The sequence below is a fragment of the Ochotona princeps genome, chromosome 4 (assembly GCF_030435755.1).
Source record: "Ochotona princeps isolate mOchPri1 chromosome 4, mOchPri1.hap1, whole genome shotgun sequence".
Taxonomy (NCBI): domain Eukaryota; kingdom Metazoa; phylum Chordata; class Mammalia; order Lagomorpha; family Ochotonidae; genus Ochotona; species Ochotona princeps.
The window spans coordinates 109,494,324-109,516,596 of NC_080835.1; the positions used below are offsets into that span (position 1 = coordinate 109,494,324).

Here is a 22,273-nt window from a genome sequence, read left to right on the forward strand (position 1 = left end):
CAAACCTCCCACTCCCACAGCACCAGCTATCTGACCTTTTGGCTGGGGCTGCCACCTCCATGCTCAGCGGGGTCTCTAAACTCAAACAAGGATTTCTTGATGCTTGCTTTGAGACATTTCACACAGTAACAAATACCACAGTAGTTTCCCTCTGAGTCTTTCCTGAATGAACAAAATCCATTTACCTAAGTTCCCTAAGGACTCACTTCATGTTACTTTCTTAACTGTGTGAAACAGAACTAGCCTTTCCACTGCACAGCATCAGGAGTGGATACACTCACAGCTTACCATATTAAGATTAAAAAAAAAAATCCTTTGGAAGACGGTAGAATGGCAATACAGACATTCAACAAAAATCAAACACACATCAAAAGCCAAAAACCTTCAGCATAGATACAAGGAACAGGCAGAAACTCATTATTCTGATGAATTTCAAGTTAGGATCCAAGGAAAACCATATGACTGTGGATTTTCCCCAACACATGGGCTGGGCATGGAGGGTGAGAGGCGAGGAAGGGGTCCTTCAAAGGTGAAAAGAGAAGTTCTTCAGTCTACTTCTTATGTAAACCTGACAGAGCTGAGGGAGTTTGAGACCAAACAACACACAAACAGTCCTGCACTTCCTGCGTGTCTGCGTGACCTGGCATCACCAAAACATTGCAGGAAAGGAGGCTGCTGCTCCCAGGCCCCGGAGCTCTCTCCCTGGAGTGCGCAATGCAAGCTGTCTGAATAGTCTAGATTCCAACGGACTCCTGCTGTTGCTCCTTTTGATAGCAGGACTCCAGTTGGGAGGCATGCAGTAGAGGAGCCGGCGATAAGACAGTTGAAAGACAAGAACGAGAGGCAAAGCCAGGACCCAAGCGAGTACGGAACTTGCAGCTACTCGGCTTATCCGCTGAGGCCTTTCAACTAGAGCCTGCCTTTCTTACGGACACGAATGCACCCTGGAGGCTTGCAGACTCCAAGGGCAGATGACAAAGAACAAGCCCCCAGCTATGCTGCCCCCGATACCAACAAGGCAGCAGGGCACCAGCACCAGGACGCACGGTGAGCACGGGACACGGGGACTGAGCTGACAACCGCCGACAGGAAAGCAGAGCCTAGATCTAGGAAGCACAAAGATGAGGGGAGAAATGACCCACAGCGAACACCTGAGTCGGTGGGAACACGACACAGATGTGGTCACAAGGACGGCCAGGACAGACAGAACGCTGGACAGGACAGCGCTGCTGCGCAGGGCCAGTGCAAGGCGGGACTTACTCATCGCTTTACACACAGCCACACAATAATCCTCAGACTCAAAATTGTTCCTGTTGCCGCCGCAGCCGCCATATATAAAGCGCACGCACTTTCCCTTGGAGAGGTCGAAGTACCAACGAGGCATCACGGCCCGGCAGGGCCCCGTCATGGCCTCCTGGGAGCAGACAGCTGTGTGAAAACGGTCAGAGTGTCAGCAGGACAGAGGCAGTCGCTTCAAATGCTTCACAGTGCTTGAGGCCAGCCGGGGGCAGGACTGGCCCGGCCTACTCAGCTCGCCAGTACATCAGGCATTCAGAGCACACAGCCTGCTTTCCAGGTAAGCCAGACATTTAGGAACCGAGATATTCTGCACTGCATGGAGTCTAAATCACTACACATGATGACCTAGCGGAACTGCTCGTCTCACACACAGCTGTGTAAGGTTCATGTGTTCCTCTGTGTAGGGGGAGATATTTGCCTATTTTGGTGGTTTCAAGGAGCTGAGGAGACAATGCGGATGGCAGGCCACTGGAAGTGGCGTGTGACACTACAGTAAACACTGAAGCATAGGCAAAGGGAGTGTGCTTTATTTTTCAAAGTGGATTAGAAACGGCTAGGTCCTAACTAATCTCTCAGATTGAATTGGTTTGAAATAGACACAAACAGCAGGCTGTGTTTAAAAGGCTGTGGACTATCACAAGTTCTTGTTTTTAAATCAGATAGATGAAAAATCCAGTATTCACCAACATGCTACTGGTAGGTCAGAAGACACCTTAGTGACAAATGGGAACCAACAGGGCAGTCTAACTTGGCACACAAAGGCAAAGTGGGCAGGACTTGGACAGAAGTGAAGAGGAGAGCTCTTCTTAGAGAGAAGGTTAGGCCTGCAGGTGATAGACCCGTGCTGAGAGGGATGTTGGGGCGGCCTCTGCACTCTAGTCCCTGGTTCCTTTTCTAAATGCAGACTTCCGCCCGGCTGATCCTGGCTGTGCCTTGTCTGCCATCTCCGAGGGTGGTGCCACCACTGCACTGGAGCCGCATCCTTCAGTGCAGAGATGCCACTTGCCTTCTGTGACTTACCTGTAGGGAATGCAATCCAAACATCTAGGAAAATAAAAACTACATGGTTACCTTTAACGTCGTGCGTGATCTCCTTTTCAGAAATGGGGCCTTCACTGCCGGGCTCAGTGGGGGTCTCCTCATTGTAGTCATCTCCTTTGAAGTTGTCATAATAGTAATCCCGGTCTTCCACCACTTCCTCTCCTTCCTCATCGTCATCCTCGTCCTCATCCTCCTCTTCTACAGCAGCTTCTGTGAAGTCTTCCAAATCTGCCTCAGTAGGAAATTCACTAAAGGTCACAATGAAAACAAGGAAGGTTAACATCAATTCCCAGGCGCAAAGCACAACACACTTCCCTTCCCTATTCTGAAACACAAAAACAGAGACAGGAAATACGCTCAGCTCACATTAACTGTGTGCTGGAGGCCAGCCCAGCTTCATCAGCAAAGGGGAGAGTTAATGACCACAGACTGCGTGAATCTGCAATCACCGGCCTGGAATGACAGGCAGGCCAAAGTCACAAGTCCTCCTGGGATTCGCCGGGGCCAGGGTGCAGTATCAGCCAGGCCATCTGCAGCCTAGCGAGGGGATACCCACTTGATCCACTTTCACAAAAGAGCTAACAGAACATTTCGGAGCTCAGGACAAAAGTTCACCTTTTATAGATGTCATAGTCTTCCTCCTCCTCTTCCTCTTCCTCCTCCTCCTCTTCCTCCTTTTCTTTTGTTGGAGGGCAGCACACATATTCAGTGCCGTGGAACTGGTCCACCCCACAGGGAAGCAGCATGCCATAGCTATATAAGGTCATTCCCTGAGTCAGACACGCCTGCAAGAAACCCAGACACTGTCTCAGCACACAGTCCACATGAATCCAGCACTCCCCATCCCGGGCTTCAGCCCAAAGCAACCCTCCTCACATCACTGGCGAACAGTTCCTCCTACAGACAAATTTTCTGTCCGAAAGTGGTGAGGCTATTTTAAGAGTTACATATTTTAGTTAGCTTACAATGTCTGCATCAGCAATTCCAAAAGCTTAAACTGGGGGACGAAGGAAAGGGGAACCTGCAGTGATTATCACCCAGTTGAAGGTGGCCAACACTAGTTCACACTCATCACCAGACCAAGACTACTGCCCAGAAACACAACCAGCCTTGTACGACGACGACACAAAGGCTCTTCTGCACTACCAGAATCATGACGTGCCACCAGTCCTCCTCTCTGAGCGCAGGCCCAGATCTTTCTGCAGGCAGATACTTACTTTTAATCTTTTAAGTCTTAGAGATTCATTTGAAAGACAATCTGTTGGTTCACTCCCAAAATGGCCACAATCACAAGAGCTGGGCCAGGCCAAAGCCAGAATCCAGAAGCTCCACATTGTCCTCCCATATGGGTGGCAGAGGCCCCAGAACACAAGCCACCACCTGCGACTCTCCCAGGGAGCTGGTCTGCAAGTGAAGCAGCCATTTAGACACAGCAACAGCTTAACCGCATGTGTCGTAAGGGCAGCTTACTGAGCTGGCTATTCTGCATGGTCCTTAGAGTTCAAGCTGCTTCCAGCATGCAATGTCCTTGCAACAGCCTTAATTTCAGGTGCTGAACTGCCACATACTCAGAAGCCCTACAAAATCACTTCCCAAGTATTTTAGCACAGGAAAATGACTGTAAACTTTTGAGACAGAGAAAGCACACAAATTAAAAAGCAGGTTGATTTTGAAGACAAGTGCTGCCCTTTCTCTTCAACAGATGCGACACTGACATTCTCCCACTGTTTCTTTACCTCCTTGACCACGGAGTGCCAGTGCTGATGGTTCTCGCACACCTCCAGTCGCTCTTTGTGGAAAAATTGGCACTTTTCTGGAACCAGCAGAACGTCACTCACAAATTCACCCACTGGGGAGGATAAAAACAAACAAACAAAACACTTTCGCCAGAAGCAAATCTGACCATGATTCAAGGTGACAATGATCCTCACTGTAGACTATCATGACCAGTTGCACAGTTGTAAGAACTCCCTTCAGAGTTAAGATGCCAGGAAATGTCCTGTTTCTCCGAGCACAATCCCTTACATTATCATTTCAGAACTATAGCAACACATGACACGAATACAAGCAGAACCCCCACCCACAACCACCTCCACTTTCCCACAACCTCACATGAACACCACTGCTGGCCTTTTTCTTCCCCATTTCTCCCTGCACCGGTTTTAATAACAAAATACCTAGGTATTCATAAATATTTCTTTAGATAAGGCACCATCATAAATAACTGATGCAGGTAGGAATCGTCAATGGACGATAAATTACAAAACTGTCCTTTATTTGGGAAACTCTGGCAAAAACTACTACCTTAATCAAGCGATCGACTTAACAGCATCAATAATGGACAAACTAGCACATATGTTATCACCTGCATGGTATTTCTGCCTAAATAAATCCAAATTCAGGCACATTCTGTCAAACAGATAATATGGACTATTAAAACAATATCATTGTCTTCAATTATATTGTTATTATATAGGGGAATGCCCCTAATCTCAGGAAATACAAGCCAAAGTTCAGAGTTGAACTGTTGAGTACCAATTGACTTGCCAATAGTTTAGAAACCACAGACTATCTTCCCGTCCTCCCATCCTTCCCTGAGACAAATCACGCAAGACTAGAGAATCTAGGGAAGGAAGGTAAAAGCAAACATTCTCAAAAATAAAAAGGTGGGATCAAACTACACATTGCTATTATTCACAAGGGGAAAAAAATGTATCTGATCTGTTCCCAAGTAATCAAGGGTTAGGGTGAGTGGGAGTTGAGCCAGAGATAAAGAAAGGCTTTTAAGTTAGTGATTGTTACACACCCAGGCAACAGCTACAGAGCTATCAGTACCTTTCGATAATATTTCATAATAAAGTTTAAAATGCGGGTCTATCACTGGATTGTCACCCACACTGTGATTCAGCAGAGTCCAGTAAGACTTGACAGTTGCTCTGAACACACGTCCCAAGGGAATCTTGATGCACAGTCAAATGCCATATGCGGTCTCCTAAGAACACAGGCCAAGTGTGCCTAGCTCAGAGACATGTGCAGTGATAAGAGAAACAGAAGCATACAGAATACTTCTAAAGTTTTTTTTTCCCCTCTTAAAGATTTGTTTGAAAGGCAGAGTGACGCAGAGAGACACCAGTCTTCAGTCCACTGGTTCACCTGCAAATGTATAGTCAGGGCTGGACCAGCCAAAACCAGAAGACAGGAGCCCAAAACTCCACTCAGCTATCCAGGTCTCCCACGTGGGACACCTGCTGCTGCTTTTCCAGGAATAGCAGGGAGCTGGATCAAAAGCGGAGCAGCTGGGACTCCCAACTTGCACTTGCATAGGATCCTGCCACACTATAGCACACTATAGCACATGCCACCTTCTCTGAGAATTTTTTACAAGGAAAAGTACAGGGCAGTAACGTGACCTGAACGAGGTCCGAGGACTCAGTCCTCCACAGGAGTCAGTCCCACTCACCAAGTGGCAGGAGGAAGCTGCTCAGCAGGGAGATGATTTCCCCACTTTAGACCAACACAGCAATGGAAAGGAACTTAGACACAGCTCTGCCCCTGAGGATCCAAAGGGTTCTATTCAAGCATTTCCAACAATCTGGACTTACATTCAATGTCTAAAATCAACAAAAGCTGCCTGGTAAACTAGCATCTGCCACTACTGGGAAAAGTAACTCAATCATCCACTCATCGTTTAGTGTCATTATTATCTATGAAGTGGGCAATTTTTACATTTGTTAATTGATGATAAAAAGCCCATATTTAGGGGACAACATATATACAACTCATACACCAGGGTTCAGTCTCAGCGCAATTCTTCATGAGCAAGGAACTCTCACGTAGTATCCTCAGCCTTTCTATATCTTAGGTTCCTTATCTGGCTGTATTTAATGATCCACTGAATGAATATGACATATGAGAAGTTAGGGACAGAAATGCATAAATGAGTATTAGCTCTTTACTGTTGATGTTAATAGCTCATTAAAGTCTTCAGTAACTAGCTTCACACAAACTGTATAACCACAGTTACAAATAAATCTATAATGATGCAACAAGGTGGAGGAATCCACCATGGTGGGAGGGTTTGGGGGAGGGGTGGGGAGAACCCAAGTACCTATGAAACTGTGTCACATAATACAATGTAATTAATGAATTAAAAATAATAAATTAAAAAAAAAGAAAATGTATAAAATGAAAAAAAAAAAACAAATAAATCTATAATGAACAACACCCAATGAACTTTAATTTGTAAAATTTCATATTTTGTACAATTCTAACATAGCAAAGAATTTAAATAGCAATTTCTCTACTGGGGTATGTATTCTGTAAGGATATTCAAATTTTTAAAACATAATGGAGTATCACAGAACAGGTTAAGATTAATTATTTAAATGTATATATATAATACACCTTTTAAAAATTCCAGAATGCTGTGAAGTGGAAAGGCCAGGTACAGAGCCCCATTCAAGTGCCTCAAGACAGAAGCAAATCATTCACAGACAACATCTGCGAGTGGCCAAAGCACAGAAACACACTTGAGAATGACACAGGAACAATGGGGTGGTGTTTACCTCCAGGGCAAACATTTCACCCTCATTAAACAGAAGATGAAGCAGTGAAAAACTTAAAATCTGGTTGGTGAGTTCATGAGTGCCCATCATACTACATTTCAACTTTTTAAAGATGCCTGAAACATTTTAGGACTCAAATAAAATTTAAAATCAAAACATCTTTTGTAAATGCCAGAAATGATAAATGAAATAATTCATTACTGTTATCATGCTAAAACATAATGCCACCAATTCACTCCCTGATTGAATCAATCTGACCTCTGCAGGAACAGAAAGGATTAACACCATTAAAGGTGGAAATAAATTAAGGTCTCAAAAACTAAAAACTTCTTTGATTCAACAATTCTGAACCTAAAAATATACCATAAGGAAATTAACAAAGCATATCTATTAACAGCTATTATTAACACCAAAAAACAGGAATGAACCAAACACCCATCAGCGAAGACCCAGCTAAATGATGCGTTCAATGACTACCAGAGTCCGAAGAAACATGCCTCACATCTGTGTCTATAGCTGGTATGGCAAATTTTTCAAAATGGTTTGGTAATTTAAAAATCATAAAGCAAACAGAAGCAATGAGCACATGTTATATTCCTAACTCCTCTTCTTTCAGGCTTGTTAAGATCTTCAGGCCTTGTTTACCTTTTATTCAGAGATATCCCTAGGAGTAGCACATACCAGATACTCAATAAAGGTCATCTCAGGGGCCCGCCCCATGGCTTAGCAAGCTAAGCCTTTGCCCACTGAACCAGCATCCTATATGGGCACTGGCTCTCAAGTCCCCGCTGCTCCAATGCTGAGCCAGCTCCCCGCTAACCAATGCACCTGGGAAAGCAGCAGAGCATGGCTCAGGTCTCAGGCACCTACACCTTGAGGGAGACCTGGAAGAGGCTCTGGTCACTGCAACCATTGGGGAGTGAATCAGAGGATTCACTTTCTCCTCTCTAACTCTGCCTTTCAAATAAAAAAATATCTTTTTAAAAAGGCATCTAATTCCATTTAGGTAAAAAAAAAATTTCCATGTGTCCAAAGATAAAACCTATTCTCTATGCACACTAATGTTAACCACGACTTAGACTAAGTGCAGAAGCTGGGAAATGACCGTTTTTGCTCTCTATTCCCACTGCAAACTTTTTTCTAAAAAGTAAACTAAAACAGGAAACATATTACAATCGCAGCATCCGTTCTATCATTTCACTACTACCTTTGGCCCTTGTTACAACTGTTTATCAGAAGCTCCCACGGGGAAAAAATTAGTCCGGGCAAAAGACTATCACTCTTCCACAGAACAATGAAAATGGCTTGGTCTCATTTTAAGTTTGTAATAATCATCAATTTAGTACAATATAGTGACTATGATTTCAAAGTCACTTAACCAACAAAAACCAAGTGCTGTACTGATCAAGGCGCAGGGCAACAGAGTGAAATCTAACCTACAAGATATCATTTCTACTGTTATTTTCTCCAGCTTCTGTTCACTCTGTGTATTTAAAGAGTACGGTTACATAACCAAGAGATTCCCCTATAAAACATTAAACCACATATTTTACAATCACACCCATCTCTTCCAGCCTTTCAGAACTGCTGAAACTCCTTTCAGGATAACAAAGGCTGTTATATACTTGGGGAAGCCCTGCCACCAACACCCGTATGTATAAATAAACCTGCTCCTGAAGCATTCACCAGCTGTGAACAGGAACACACTGCAGTCACATGATCTGGGAGCTGTTACCAGGTGGAATGAGGCCTGCAGTCTGCCCCTGGCATCTGTGAGGTCAAGAAGGCTCTGAGAAGATGTGGAACAGAAACCTCCACCTGCACAGGCTCCATTCTGGAAACCAGGACGAACTGCGGCTGAGCTATTGTGAATTCAGAAACCGGAGACTTGAAGAGTATAGAAGCAGAGCAAGTTGCCCTAACATACGGAGATACAATTGTTGGAGAGGTTTCCGAAGTTGTTGAGACTAACTTCTGCTTTAAAGTAGATACTAGAGGGCCCAGCACAATAGCGTAGCAGTTAAAGTCATCATCCTCAACACGCCAGGATCCCATATGGCCCAGTGGCCCAGCTTCCCATCCAGCTCCCTGCTTGTGGCCTGGGAGAGCAGTCGAGGACTGCCCAAAGCTTTGCGACCCTGCACCCACATGGGAGACCGGGAAGAAGCTCCTGGCTCCTGGCTTCGGATCGGCTCAGCTCCAGCCGTTGCAGTTGCTTGGGGAGTGAATCATTGGACAGAAGATCTTCCTCTCTGTTTCTCCTCCTCTCTGCACATCTGCCTTTCCAATAAAAATAAATAAATCTTTTTTTTTTTAAAAAAAGTAGATACTAGAATAGTTTTCTGGATAGTTTTCACATCTATCTGAATCTCCAATGAAAATAAAACCAGCCATAGGTTCGCTAAGTCACTGTCTTTTAGTACTACTACAACCACTTCTTTTTTTTTTTTTTTTTGTTATTTATTGCACTTTATTCAAGTTGAAACTCTTGGTCCAATCACACACAAAGATACTTCAAAATTTCATGGAAAATTAATTCACATATAAGTCTATTTTGGTGAAAAAAGTTTCGAGTTACATACATTGTGTTTTTTTGTTTTTTTTTTTTTTTATTATTTAACTTCATTAATTACATTGTATTATGTGACACAGTTACATAGATACTTGGGTTCTCCCACCCCTCCCCAAACCCTCCCACCATGGTGGATTCCTCCACCTTGTTGCATAACCACAGCTCAAGTTCAGTTGAGATTCCCCCATTGCAAGCATACACCAAACATAGAGTCCAGCATCTTATTGTCCAGTCAAGTCCAACGGCTTCTTAGGTATACCCTCTCTGGTCTGAAGACAGAGCTAGCAGAGTATTATCCCAGTCAATTGAAAGCTCCATCATACCATCAGCAAAAATTTACATCATTATGGAATTAATTGACATAGTAATGAGTAACCAACATGTTGAAAGTAAATGCGAGTTCCCAGCCACCTTCTGTGACCACCTCACCTATACTTCAATTTAGTTTATACACAACATATAACATTCAAAACATAACATGTTATACATAACATCATATCATCTTAAATTAAGGCAAACATGTGGTATTTAACCTTTTGGGATTGGCTCATTTCCCTTAGCATTATGGTTTCCAGTTTGGCCCATTTGGCCACAAAGAACTGCATTTTGTTTTTTTTAATAGCTGAGTAGTATTCCATGGAGTAGATGAACCATAGCTTTCTTATCCAATCCTCTGTTGATGGGCATTTTGGTTGCTTCCATGTTTTTGCAATTACTGATTGTGCTGCTGTGAGCATAGGAGTGCATGTTGGTTTCTCATAAAACAAGTGTTCTGGATATATTCCTAGGAGTGCTATTGCTGGATCATACGGTATGTTGAATTTGAGTTGTTTGAATATTCTCCATACTGATTTCCATAGAGGCTGTACCAGCCTGCAGCCCCACCAGCAGTGGAGTAGGGTTCCCTTTTCCCCGCAACCTCGCCAACAAGTGTCGTTGGTGCTTTTATTCATGTGGGCCAGTCTTACTGGCGTTAGGTGGTACCTCATTGATGTTTTAATTTGGATTTCCCTCATCAAACTAAGAAGCTTCTGTACAGCTAGAGAAACAATCAACAAAGTAAAAAGGCAACCCACAGAATGGGAGAAGATCTTTGCACACGACATAGGTGATAGAGGGCTGATCTCCAGAATATACAAAGAGCTACAAAACAACCAAAATGTCAAAACAAACAAGCCACTCAAGAAATGGGCACGGGAAATGGGCAAACACTTCACAAAGGAACAAACCCAAATGGCAAATAAACATAGAACCACTTCTACATCATCTCAGAGATGATTAAAATCTCCCCCTTTTCCAAACACAGCTGCAATCTTGCTCCTTCACACATTACTCCGTCCTAACTTGAGTCACTATCTAATTATATAAAACTTCTGTAACTAATCAAGAGGCAATCAGTAGTAATGTTAAGCTGTAATGGTTTATCTTGAGGAGGGGAGAAAATGAACTGCTGCCATCTCGTCCAATAAACTAAAACTAGTTTACTGAAGAGTCACAACTGTAAAACTTAAAAGATGTGTCCGTGATGGGCAATGAAGCATGCTGTCAGAATAGGGCAGAGCTGGGTGATGTGGGGAACACAGCCATACACAAACTGCAACAGCAGACTGGATGCAAACACTATGCATCCGACCGTGCAACTCTCAAGTTACCTGCAAGTATGGGAGCAGGACTTCACTCCTGCCCTCAAGCTAACAGGCACACAGAAACCATACCTGACGACACAGCTAAGATCCATGGCACAGCCAAGCCAACTAATAGGAGACACAGCCGATCAACAACACATGGGCTGTTTTCTCCTTGCGCTTCATCTGGCCTGTCCTCTGGGTTTGTTAAACAGCAAGAGCCCACTGAGTGCCACAGCTGAAGCCAGCCAGATTACAACAGCTCTTTAACATATACCATTCATCCTAAAGCACATGAGGGGCACTTCTGGTCGATCCAGTGCATAGGGCTCTCACTTTTTACTATCAATTTTTATTACAGTCAATATGCTCCAAGTGTTGTGTATGGTTACATAGCTAAGGCGATAAACTATAAAACATTAAACTGTACACACTTAAATGACTAAATTATACAGCACATAAATTGTATCTCAACAACTTTTAAGAAGTAGAGACTGATTTATTTACAAGGGACATGGAGTAAGTAAATATATAGATGGATGAAATCAGGACTGGAGTTGCCACCATCAGGTCCCTGTTTTTAATGCCTACACACAGATTGATAACTGAGTATGTCATGTTACAGTAACATCCTGGTGGCACTTAGCACACCTAGTGCCACATCTTGGCCACCTGGGGAGTGAACCAGTGGATGGAAAAATCTTTGTTTCTTCTTTTTTAATGATTTATTTATTTTTACTGGAAAGCCAAATATACAGAGAGGAAGAGAAACAGAGAAAAACATCTTCCATCTGCTGATTCACTGCCAAGTGGCTGCAATGGATAAAGCTGAGCCGATCCTAAAGTAGGAGCAAGGAACTTCTTCTGGGTCTCTCACACAGGCGCAGGGTCCCAAGGCTTTGGGCCGTCTCAACTGCTTTCTCAGGCCACAGGGGTGGAAGCAGAGCAGCTGGAACTTGAACCAGAACACATCTGGGATTCTGGTGCCTGCAAGGCAAGCACTTTAGCCACTACACTACCGTACCATGCCAGGCTCTGTATTTTCTTCTCTCTGTAATAAACACTCCAATAAAAAGGATGAATATGGGGTTAGGCACGGTGGCTTAGTGGTTAAAAATCCTCTCCTTGTGGGCCCGGCGGCGTGGCCTAGCGGCTAAAGTCCTCGCCTTGAAAGCCCCCAGGATCCCATATGGGCGCCGGTTCTAATCCCAGCAGCTCCACTTCCCATCCAGCTCCCTGCCTGTGGCCTGGGAAAGCAGTCGAGGACGGCCCAAAGCCTTGGGACACTGCACCCGTGTGGGAGACCCGGAAGAGGTTCCAGGTTCCCGGCTTCGGATCGGCGCGCATCGGCCCGTTGCGGCTCACTTGGGGAGTGGATCATCGGACGGAAGATCTTCCTCTCTGTCTCTCCTCCTCTGTGTATATCTGGCTGTAATAAAATGAATAAATCTTTAAAAAAAAAAAAAAATCCTCTCCTTGAACGCACTAGGATCCCATATGGGCACTGGTTCTAATCATGGTAACTCCACTTCCCATCCAGCTCCATGCCTGTGGCCTGGGAAAGCAGCTGAGGATGGCCCAAAGCCTTGGGACCCTGCACCTGTACGGGAAACCAGAAAGAGGCTCTTGGCTCCTGGCTTCGGATCGGCACAGCTACAGCCATTGTGATCACTTGGGGAGTGACTCACCAAACAAAAGATCTTCCTCTCTGTCTCTCCTCCTTTCTGTCTATCTGACTTTGCAATTAGAAAAATAATAAAATAAATTAAAAAAAAAAAAAAAGCAAGCACTTTCTTCCCTTAAAATAATGAACGCAGGCATCACCTGGTCAGGTAGTGAAAGTTATCACCACTGATGAGACTGACGTCATATAATTTGCAGTATGATGCAATGAGAACACTTTTGCAAAAGTTCCCTCTCAACCCTGTAAACCAAAAGAACACTGAACAACTCATATGTAAGGCATTCTACAAAGCAACCAGCTTCTCCATTAAAAGTGTCAAGGTCACGAAAGACAAGGAAACGTTAAATGCAACATGTGATCTATTAGAAGCTGGATGCTACTAATATAACAGGTAATACCTGAACAAGGCCTGTAGACTAGATATTATGTAAGCTAGTGACTTTGGTGATTGTACTATTACTGTAATAGTAAGGCATTAACATATCATGTCTGCAACGTATTATCAAACGATTGAGAATACAACCAAAAATCCAGTAGGGAGAGTTAGGGGAATGAGAAATAAGATCCTCGTTGTAGTATTTTTATAAATTGCACCATTCTGGGCCCGGCGGCGTGGCCTAGTGGCTAAAGTTCTCGCCTTGAACGCCCCGGGATCCCATATGGGAGCCAGTTCTAATCCCCACAGCTCCACTTCTCATCCAGCTGCCTGCTTGTGGCCTGGGAAAGAGGTCGAGGATGGCCCAAAGCCTTGGGACCCTGCACCCATGTGGGAGACCTGGAAGAAGTTCCTGGATCCTGGCTTTGGATCAGCATAGCATCGGCCGTTGCGCTCACTTGGGGAGTGAATCGTCGGACGGAAGATCTTCCTCACTGTCTCTCCTCCTCTCTGTTTATCTGACTTTCCAATAAAAATAAAAAAATAAATCTTTAAAAAAAATAAATTGCACCATTCTGTAATTTGAAGTTATCTTCCATGAAACAGTTATCACATTTCTAAAAGGGTTACTAACATGCTTTCCAAGGAGTCTAAAAAGAGAAAATGATGCTGTTTATTAACCAATGTCAGTGCTACCTGAAGGAATGCCAATGACAAAGCAGTGGCGATGTCAATGTCTTCTTAAATGATAAGGGAGAACTAGCAGTGTTGTATCTACTTTTTCTTTGAAACTCCAGGCACCCAGTCCCTCACCAATCTAGGTTCAGGTAACTGCATTTATTTTCAAGTTTCAATGGACAGATCCACATGGATGATGATACAACCAGGTTACCTGTCTGAGTTAAGTAACACCAAAGACTGCTCGGTGTTTTTAAGATTCTACAGTGCAAAAAAGGAACTGACCGATTTATGGTCAAACTGTCTTTTGATATGTAGTTAATGACAATTACGACTCCCCTGCTTGGATTCCGTAACACACTAAACATTTTAAACTATAGCCATTTGAAACAATAAAGCAATAAAATAAATGTCCCACTGAAAGTCAACTGTAAAAATACTATTTTTATTTTCTGTATTCTAGGTGGCAGGAGGATAAATAAAACGGTGTGCCTGATTTCAAGGTATTTACTATGTAGATGGTGAAGGCAGCCATGGACAGACAGTCTTGCTATAGTATAACCACTGTGATGCCATGAGCAAGGAGTATTATGGACACCTGAATGTCTGGACCAGAGAAAGACTGCTTTTAAGGCAAGCATCCACAAAACGAAGCTTAAGAGAAAAAGCTCCCAAGAAAAGTAGGTGGAAGAATACTTTCATGATGCAGTCAACTGCTACATGATTCAGATGTTAATCCATCCTATTATTTGGCTGTTGTTCCTTGCTATGCATTCCATCTTGCCACTGTCAATAATTTAGGGAGGATTTTAATGAAAGTAGGGAGGAGGATGAATTAACTGCTCAACTCAGATACAGAACTGCTTAAGACATTTACATTCATCCTGTCACAGAAACATCACCTGTTTTGCCCTTTTCAGCACCAGCAGCAATTCTGCTCCCAATTCACCAGCTCACAGATATGTGACTATCATCCAGAAACCTATGTCAGTAAATGGTTCTGACTCATACATTCACTAGGCATCTGAAACAACAACTTGCATCAGGGTAATAATTAGTTGTGCTGAGGTTGGCTTCAAATATTGACACCAGCAACAGGTGTAAAGGCCTCTTTGCCAGCCCCAAATCCTTCAGAAGGGGCAGGTCCCACAGTGCCTGTCCCTGGAACCCCAGACTGTCAACAGGGTATCCTCAGCTGTGTCTCCTTCGCCAGTGGTGCAGATGCATACAGAAAGACTCTTCTTTCATGGCACTTCACTGCTATCACTGCCACGTGCTCAGCTCAGACGGTGACCAGCAGGGTGCAGCTCCCTTGCCATGGGAGGCAGAAGCGCATCCACAATGGAAGGGGCAGAGATAGTCATCACTGAAAGGAAGTTGGCCGGTAAATACCCAGAAGACAAATCCCTAATAAATCCACGCAGCACTCAGGTTTCTAACAGATGAAGCTGATTCACTATCAGCTAAGAGATAATCAAATTTACAAATGGAGTCCAGGGAGGCCTACTTCATGCCAAGTAGCCAGGAGCACTCACCCAGACACTTGAACGGTATAACAATGTGAGTCTTGCATGGCTTCTTGTCCTTTCGGCACCAATTGTCAATACTGACTGGCTGGTTTGCTTCCATCACGTTTGTGATCTGCAGCTCTGGATACATCTTTTAGGGAACAGAACACACAAAATAAACTACCCTGCAAATGGACATTCACTTGCAAGTAAAGGTTAAGTACTGGAGTTCAGTTAGTCTCCACTTCATCCTACCAAATCTCAAGCTCTACCCCCTCTGTCTGCTCCAACTGAAGTCATCTAGTATAAAGATGATGTAACTACCAGGTTTGGCTAAATATTCTTTTTTTTTTTTTTAAGAACTTATATTTAAGATTTAAGGCAAACAAAACTAGCAAGCCTTCAGGCTCTTTCCGCCCAATCCATCAGGCATCAAGCGCATGTATAGATTCACATTAGTTGCCAACTTTATGAGCTGAAACATTTACAGACAACTCTACGGGAATGTCAATGAAATCACACAACAAGGCCTCACCTCTGGCCCTACATGCTAGTCTTAGTGAGAAGTTAAGACATCTTATATCCTCTTCTATTTCATCTAAAAGATAAAATGAATCAGACCTGGGATGAAAACCAGCAGCTCTGCATCCCTGGCTTCAACCAACCACAGGGTGAACATATTCGGGAAAGGAAAACATTCTTGAACATATACATATTTGTTTTTTCTTGGCATTATTCCTAACAACTAAACATTATTTACATAGCATTTACATTGTATTAGGTATTGTAAGTAAACCAGGATGCATTCAAGTATACATGAGGATGTGCATAGGTTATCTGTAAATTCTACATTATTTATATAGGGGCCTGAAGCACTCAGATTTTGGTACCCACTGGGAGTTCTGGACTCAATCCCACACGCATACTGACAATCATATTCCTTACTAAAAGTCAGCGAGCTCACAGCACACGCAAGCAAAGCCTTCCGGAAGCTTGGTCACAGCACACATTCAGAAACAAAGGCATGCGCCCCAGAAGCCAGCATGCTGGTCTAAAGCCAAAAGAGAAAGGCGACAGCATCTCTAACCAGCATATTTAACTCTGACCCAGGTTCTCACTTCCTGTCAACCTCTTACCTCTTGACAGTACTGAAGAACTTCTTCTTTTCTTCCTAAGCAGCTCTTGGTGCCTGTTGGGTCAGGTTCCCACTTCCCAGTCTGAATGTTCACATGCATGTTTAACTTCCCGCAAAACATTGCAATTTGGGGCTCGGCAACAGCAAATCCAGTTCCAGCATTGGCTGCCAGAGCCTGCAGAGAAAAGAGAAATTCCAAATTTATTTCCACAAACAAAGCTGACAGAAAGGCAACTATGCAGTGGTTTGTGACAATACTGATCCGTCAAAGACTTTCATTATTCACGGATTTTATCTTCATAAGCCAATCCTTCTCGCAGGAGCTGGGTCAGAATAAAAGAATAAACTTTAAAAGTGAACATTAATGAGAAACTACAACTTCCCGGGTGGGATACTTCAAAACTTGTGAACATATAGCCTGAATACAGCCTGCTCTTCTATAAGCAAATCTCTTTTCACTTCTTCACAAACCAAGTAATGGAAAAATAGCTAAATATTACAATGACCTCACTTTAATTTATTTGCACAACGAACTTATCAAAGATGAGTAAAGTGCTGACCCTTGGAATTCATAGACTAATGGAGAAGACACACACACACACACACAGTGGGATCACATTCCCAGCCAGCCTGGTGCTTGGCATAGTGGCTTAATTGGTTATGGAATATATGAGTGCCAATTTGCATCCCGGATGCTCTGTTTCTCATTCAGTTCCCTGACTTGTGTCCTGGGAATTCACCAGGGGATAGGTCAAAGCCTTGAAATTCTGCACATATGTGAGAGACCTGGAAGAAGCTCCTGGCTCCTGGCTTTGGATCAACTCAGCTCTGGCTATTGTGGCCACTGGGGGAGTGAACCTGTAGATGGAAAATATTTCTCTAGCAGCAGGGAGGCATGTACCCACACCACTAGGAAGTCTCACGAGGAGTGGGGCTGTATCTTCATTCCTGCAAGCACGGGGAAATCTTTAGCACCACGTTGTTATTTTCAAAATGCAGCTCTGAGGCCTTTTCTGGCTGTAGAGAGAAAAAAGGGTGGAAAGGAACCAAGCGTGTAGGCAAGTAAAGAGCTCGGGAAGCTGGCTGCACAGCCCAGGACAGGCGTGGTGGGAGCTCGGCCTGACCCGCTGAGGTGGAGCGTCAGAGATCGCAGTCCAACGGGCAAGGCTCGGGGACCCGTCAGACGGGGAGAAGGAGGAGGACATCAAGCGGGGACACACACAACACTAAAGGCTTTCATGGATAATCTTGGCTCATGCCATGAAAGATAATCAACCGCACCATACTATCCAGTCTTTTCATGGGCAGTATCCTCTCTTCTCATCCTCCCACCCTCCTTTTCCCTCTCTGACAAACACATCTTGACAGCGATTTTTCACAGGGATTTGGGTGGGAAACAGCAGTCAGGCAAAACACTAAAGCTACTGCAAAGTACAGCCCACCAGAAAGCACTGGCACACCTGCAGCCAGCACTATGCCTCTGTTAACAGCTGCAGTTCCACGCTGGGACACACTGGAATTCCATAGTCTTCCCTAGCGGGAAAGTTCCTCCACACTGAAGAAAAGCTTTTAAAAATGTATTACCCAATCAAGGCCAACACAGTGGCATAGCAAACTAACACTCCACCTGTAGTGCCGGCATCCCACAGGAGCATTGATTCGTGTCCTGACTGCTCCACTTCTGATCCAGTCCTCCCTGCTAATGGCCTGGGAAAGCAGCAGAGAGTGGTCTAAGTCCTTGGGCCTCTGCACCAAAGTGGGAGGTGCAGCAGAAGCTCCTGGGTTTCAGCCCAGCTCAGCTCTGGTTTATGGTGGCCATTTAGGCAGTGAAACAGCAGACAGAAGATCTGCCACTCCCTCTCTTGGTAATTTTTTAAGTAAAATAAATCATAGGAGATTTGTTTATTTGAAATAATTGCAAAGGAAGGAGATTTTCCGTCTGGTTCATTCCCCAGGCAAGTATAGGAACAGGCTAAAGCCTGGAGCTTCGTCCAAGCTTCCTGCCCAGGAGTAAGAGCCCAGCTCACACAGTCCTTGCCGCTGCAGCCATCCAATAGTCCCGGGCCATCCAACGGCAAGGACTGGGGAGTGAACCAGCAGATTCAAGATCTCTTTCTTTCCCTCCTCCCCACCCCTATCTCTGCCAGCAGTTTGGCATAATAGCTTAAGCCACTGCCTGTAATGTTGGCATTCCATATGAGCAATCATTCAAGCCTTAGCTACTTCACTTCCCATCCAGCTCCCTGTGAGTGTAACTAAAGACAGTCCGAGTGCTTAGACCCCAACACCCACGTGGGAGACTGGAAAGAGCTCTGAGGTCTTGGCACCTCCTGGCACAGTCCTGGCTACTGTGATCGTCTCAGCAGTAAACCAGGGGATGGAAGATTTCTTTCTCTCACTCCCTCTCTGTGTACCTCTATCTTGTGAATAAATAATAATTTTCTGTTTGTAAGAGTGCCTCTACTTCAAGAGTCCAGATAGAGGTACATGAAGAAAATTCAGGAAGATGTGTAAATAAGTGAATAACTTAGAAGGTTCCTGCTTCCTAAATCTAGAGCAAACAAATCACCACAGAAAAGTCAGCAGGATTCCTGAACAATGTTTCTCAAAATCTCTTATGGCCTTGCATATTTTAACATTACAGCAGCTATTAAACAGGACCTGAGGTGTGTGTTTCTAATCTTTCTACATGGCATTTATCCCCTTAAGTTCCAAAAATGAAAACAAGCAACAGAATGTCAGCTGGTTATGTGAGCTCACCCAAGCCACAGCTGGGACATTCGATTTGAGTGCAGGCAGCCCTGTCTTGGCACCAAAGACTGCGTTCCACACGTTACGCAGCAGGGGTGTTGGCGCCAAGACCGCAGGAGTTCCAAGCGTTTACATGTTCAGTTTACAGGTCAACCACCAAGGGCGATGCACCCGTGGTAAGTGCATTTGATCTCTGAGCTGAGATGGTCACCATTCCCTTCCCTAAAGAGAATCTCAAATGCCATAGGTTAAAGCAACAGGAAGAGGCAGCTCCGCAGCAACAGATACATCAGTTACCACACAGAAAAAGTGGAGCAACTGGAACCAATCCAGACAGCTAATATGCTGCAGCGATTCACTTCTGAGTTCAGAAAGATTAATCCTTGTGGTCATAGGAGACTTTCAAGAAGCTATCATCTGAAACATAAAAAGCCTCTGCGGACCATGTCTAGGAACCAACTAATCAAACATGCCCAACCCTACCTGGAGCACAGCGGGGTCATTTTTTCTATGTTTCCACTTCTCTGCTTTGAAAATGCTCTTATTTAATGTGCTCTCCATTTTCTTAAGCATGGACTGTGCCTTGATCCATCACATCAACATATCAATCAATCTTTCCTAATCTAACATGTTACAAATGGGATTTCGCTGCCAAGTCAGCACTTCTGGTATCCTGTGGACCTGGAATCCTCCAGGAAAATTTATGCCCCATGTGTTGGCACTTAAGCCAGTCCTTGTGATCTATGCACACTGCAGCGCTTTTAAGGCTTTGAAAACAAATTGCATCAATTGCTTTCCTACCCAAGTGCTTCCACTTTACTTAATAATTCATCCTTAATAAGAAATTCCATTTTATTAATTTGGCTTGGGGGAAAAGAGTTTAGCTATCCAAGGACAGAAATTCAACTTGGTAAAAAGTGCTTCTAGTAACCTGGTTGAAAACTTAAAATAGCTTAGAGTATGAACATGTAAAATATAAGCAAATTTAAATGAGAGCCTATTTTGACAAATCAGGACATTTAATCATCACCACAGAGATGCAATTCATGAGGCCATCTAAGCCCCTCCCTCTCCACACAGCACCAAGGCATTCCCCACTGGCAAAGCAGACATGGAAGCCTCTTCTTTCCTCCATAGTTACTGCCCGAAAATACAAGCTGGCCCCAGGGTGTGTGGGAGCACCTGCTATAGAAGGAACATCCTCCCGAAAGCAGAGTTATACCCTACCACTGAGGAATCACACTTCCTCGGATGGGAAGGCAAGGCTTCTCTCTCTCTCTCTCTCTCTCTCTCTCTCTCTCTCTCCAGCTTCACCTGGGAAAGGTGAGTTCACATATCCTAGTTCTAATCACTGACTGACCTGCCAACCCTTTGGTAACATCTGGTAACTTGCATGCTAGTGACTCTTACTCAACGACCTTTTTTCAGAAAGTCAGCAAAATGGCACTCCTTCAAAAGATTCAAAAAGCCCACATATTACTTTTATACCTGTTCAAGGGCTGAATGGTACTTCATGACGGAAAGCCATTTAAGTCTGAACAAACCAGCACCAAAGATTGACTAAATAAAGCAGAAAACAAAAATTCTGTTCTTAGCATTCTCCAGGTTATCTCCACTATTAGCTCCTCCTCATCAGACAGGTTGACCTCACAGCCACCAGACACTGAAGAACACTAATGAGCAAGGAGAGCTGCACATTCAGACTAAGCAAAAATGACAGAAGAATGCAGTGTGGGTGGCAGGGTACAGGAGCAGGAAAAGGCCACCAGTGGGAAAACCGCACCTTATTTGAACAAGGTCTGTAAGTTAGCAGTACCAAGCCCATGCAAGTCTCCTAACTCTGGTAACAATGTTATGGGTTATAGACAATGTGAACGATAAAGGAAGTGGGGTAAAGACAGAGAGGAAATCTCTATAGTATTTTAACATTTTCAAGATTGAAAGTCTAAAATTAGTTTTTTTGATTCTATTTTCACATATTTAATTATCTGAAAGTCAGAGACACACAAAGACCTCCCATCCACTGGATCACTCCCAAGCTGCCTTCAACAGCCAGGGCTGGGCCGGGCCAAAATCCAGCGCTCAATCCCACACGTGTGGCAGGGACTCAACCACTTCAGCATTACTAGCTGCCTCCCCGTGCGAGCATTAACCAAAGCCGGAAATCGGAGCAGAGCTGGGACTGAACCCCAGCACTCGGGTGGGAAGCAGCGTTTTAACTGCTTTGCCAAAATGCACCCGAAGTGTTCTTGTTTTTAGTCCTGTTCATTACCTGCCTGCATTTCGACCTAGAGTGCACGGTTTCAATCTTAAGAGAATAATCAGTTTTTTTTTAATAGAAGAAAAGCATTTTAGGTAGGACAACTACTAACTATAACCACTCAATATCTAAAAAGCATATTATTTATTTCAAATATTTGCACGCACATCCTAAAGCAGTAAGGCTGCAAGTATGTTCATGTGTTAGCTTATTCCTGTGTAATGCAGACTGTTACAATTCTGACTCAGAGTACACTGTAGAAAGAATCCCCTTTGTTACTGTCAAAGGGTGGCTATCACTTGGAACCTGTATTTTTTTTTTCAGCAGTACAGAAGTAAAGATTTGAATTTTTAAAAATCCATGGTTCATATTTCAACCCACTATTAAATAAAACAGCAGGATTCCTGCTAACCATCTTTTGGTTTTAGCAGAATGAGACAACCTGTTCTTAAAGTGATACTCTGCATTACAGTAATTAAAAATTCTTGGCCTCTTTTTTACATTTGAACTTAATTCTAATTAGAATCTAGTGAAACTAGATTGAGGAGAAACCTCCAAGTGTGAAGGGCAATCATTCTTACATTGACATATACCAGCTGTTAGGCACTATTTTCACAGGCAGTAATTTATACAAATAACCCTTGCTTTTATTACAGCTTTAATATTAAAGTGAGGTACTGCTTCCAAGATTGAAAGTGGCTGAGACTGTCTCAAGGATTTTTATAGTAACATGACAATTTGTCCATCTGGATTATAATAAGGATCCAGGTAGCATGATT

The 22,273-nt window shown here is 43.8% G+C and overlaps 1 protein-coding gene across 4 annotated transcripts in view; it reads right to left on the reverse strand.

The window, feature by feature from the left end:
• Positions 1-22,273, reverse strand: part of APLP2 (amyloid beta precursor like protein 2) — an 89,402-nt gene that overhangs the window by 17,693 nt on the left and 49,436 nt on the right. For 2 of the 4 annotated variants that reach the window (XM_036494640.2, XM_004593279.4), the window contains exons 2-7: positions 16,485-16,658; positions 15,376-15,499; positions 4,077-4,189; positions 2,956-3,125; positions 2,371-2,588; positions 1,261-1,428 (exon numbers count right to left, since the gene is read on the reverse strand). In XM_036494640.2, coding sequence (XP_036350533.2) covers positions 1,261-1,428; positions 2,371-2,588; positions 2,956-3,125; positions 4,077-4,189; positions 15,376-15,499; positions 16,485-16,658 — 967 coding nt within the window. The remainder of the gene's footprint in view (positions 1-1,260; positions 1,429-2,370; positions 2,589-2,955; positions 3,126-4,076; positions 4,190-15,375; positions 15,500-16,484; positions 16,659-22,273) is intronic. The other 2 variants (XM_036494642.2, XM_004593280.4) reach the window with 1 other exon arrangement.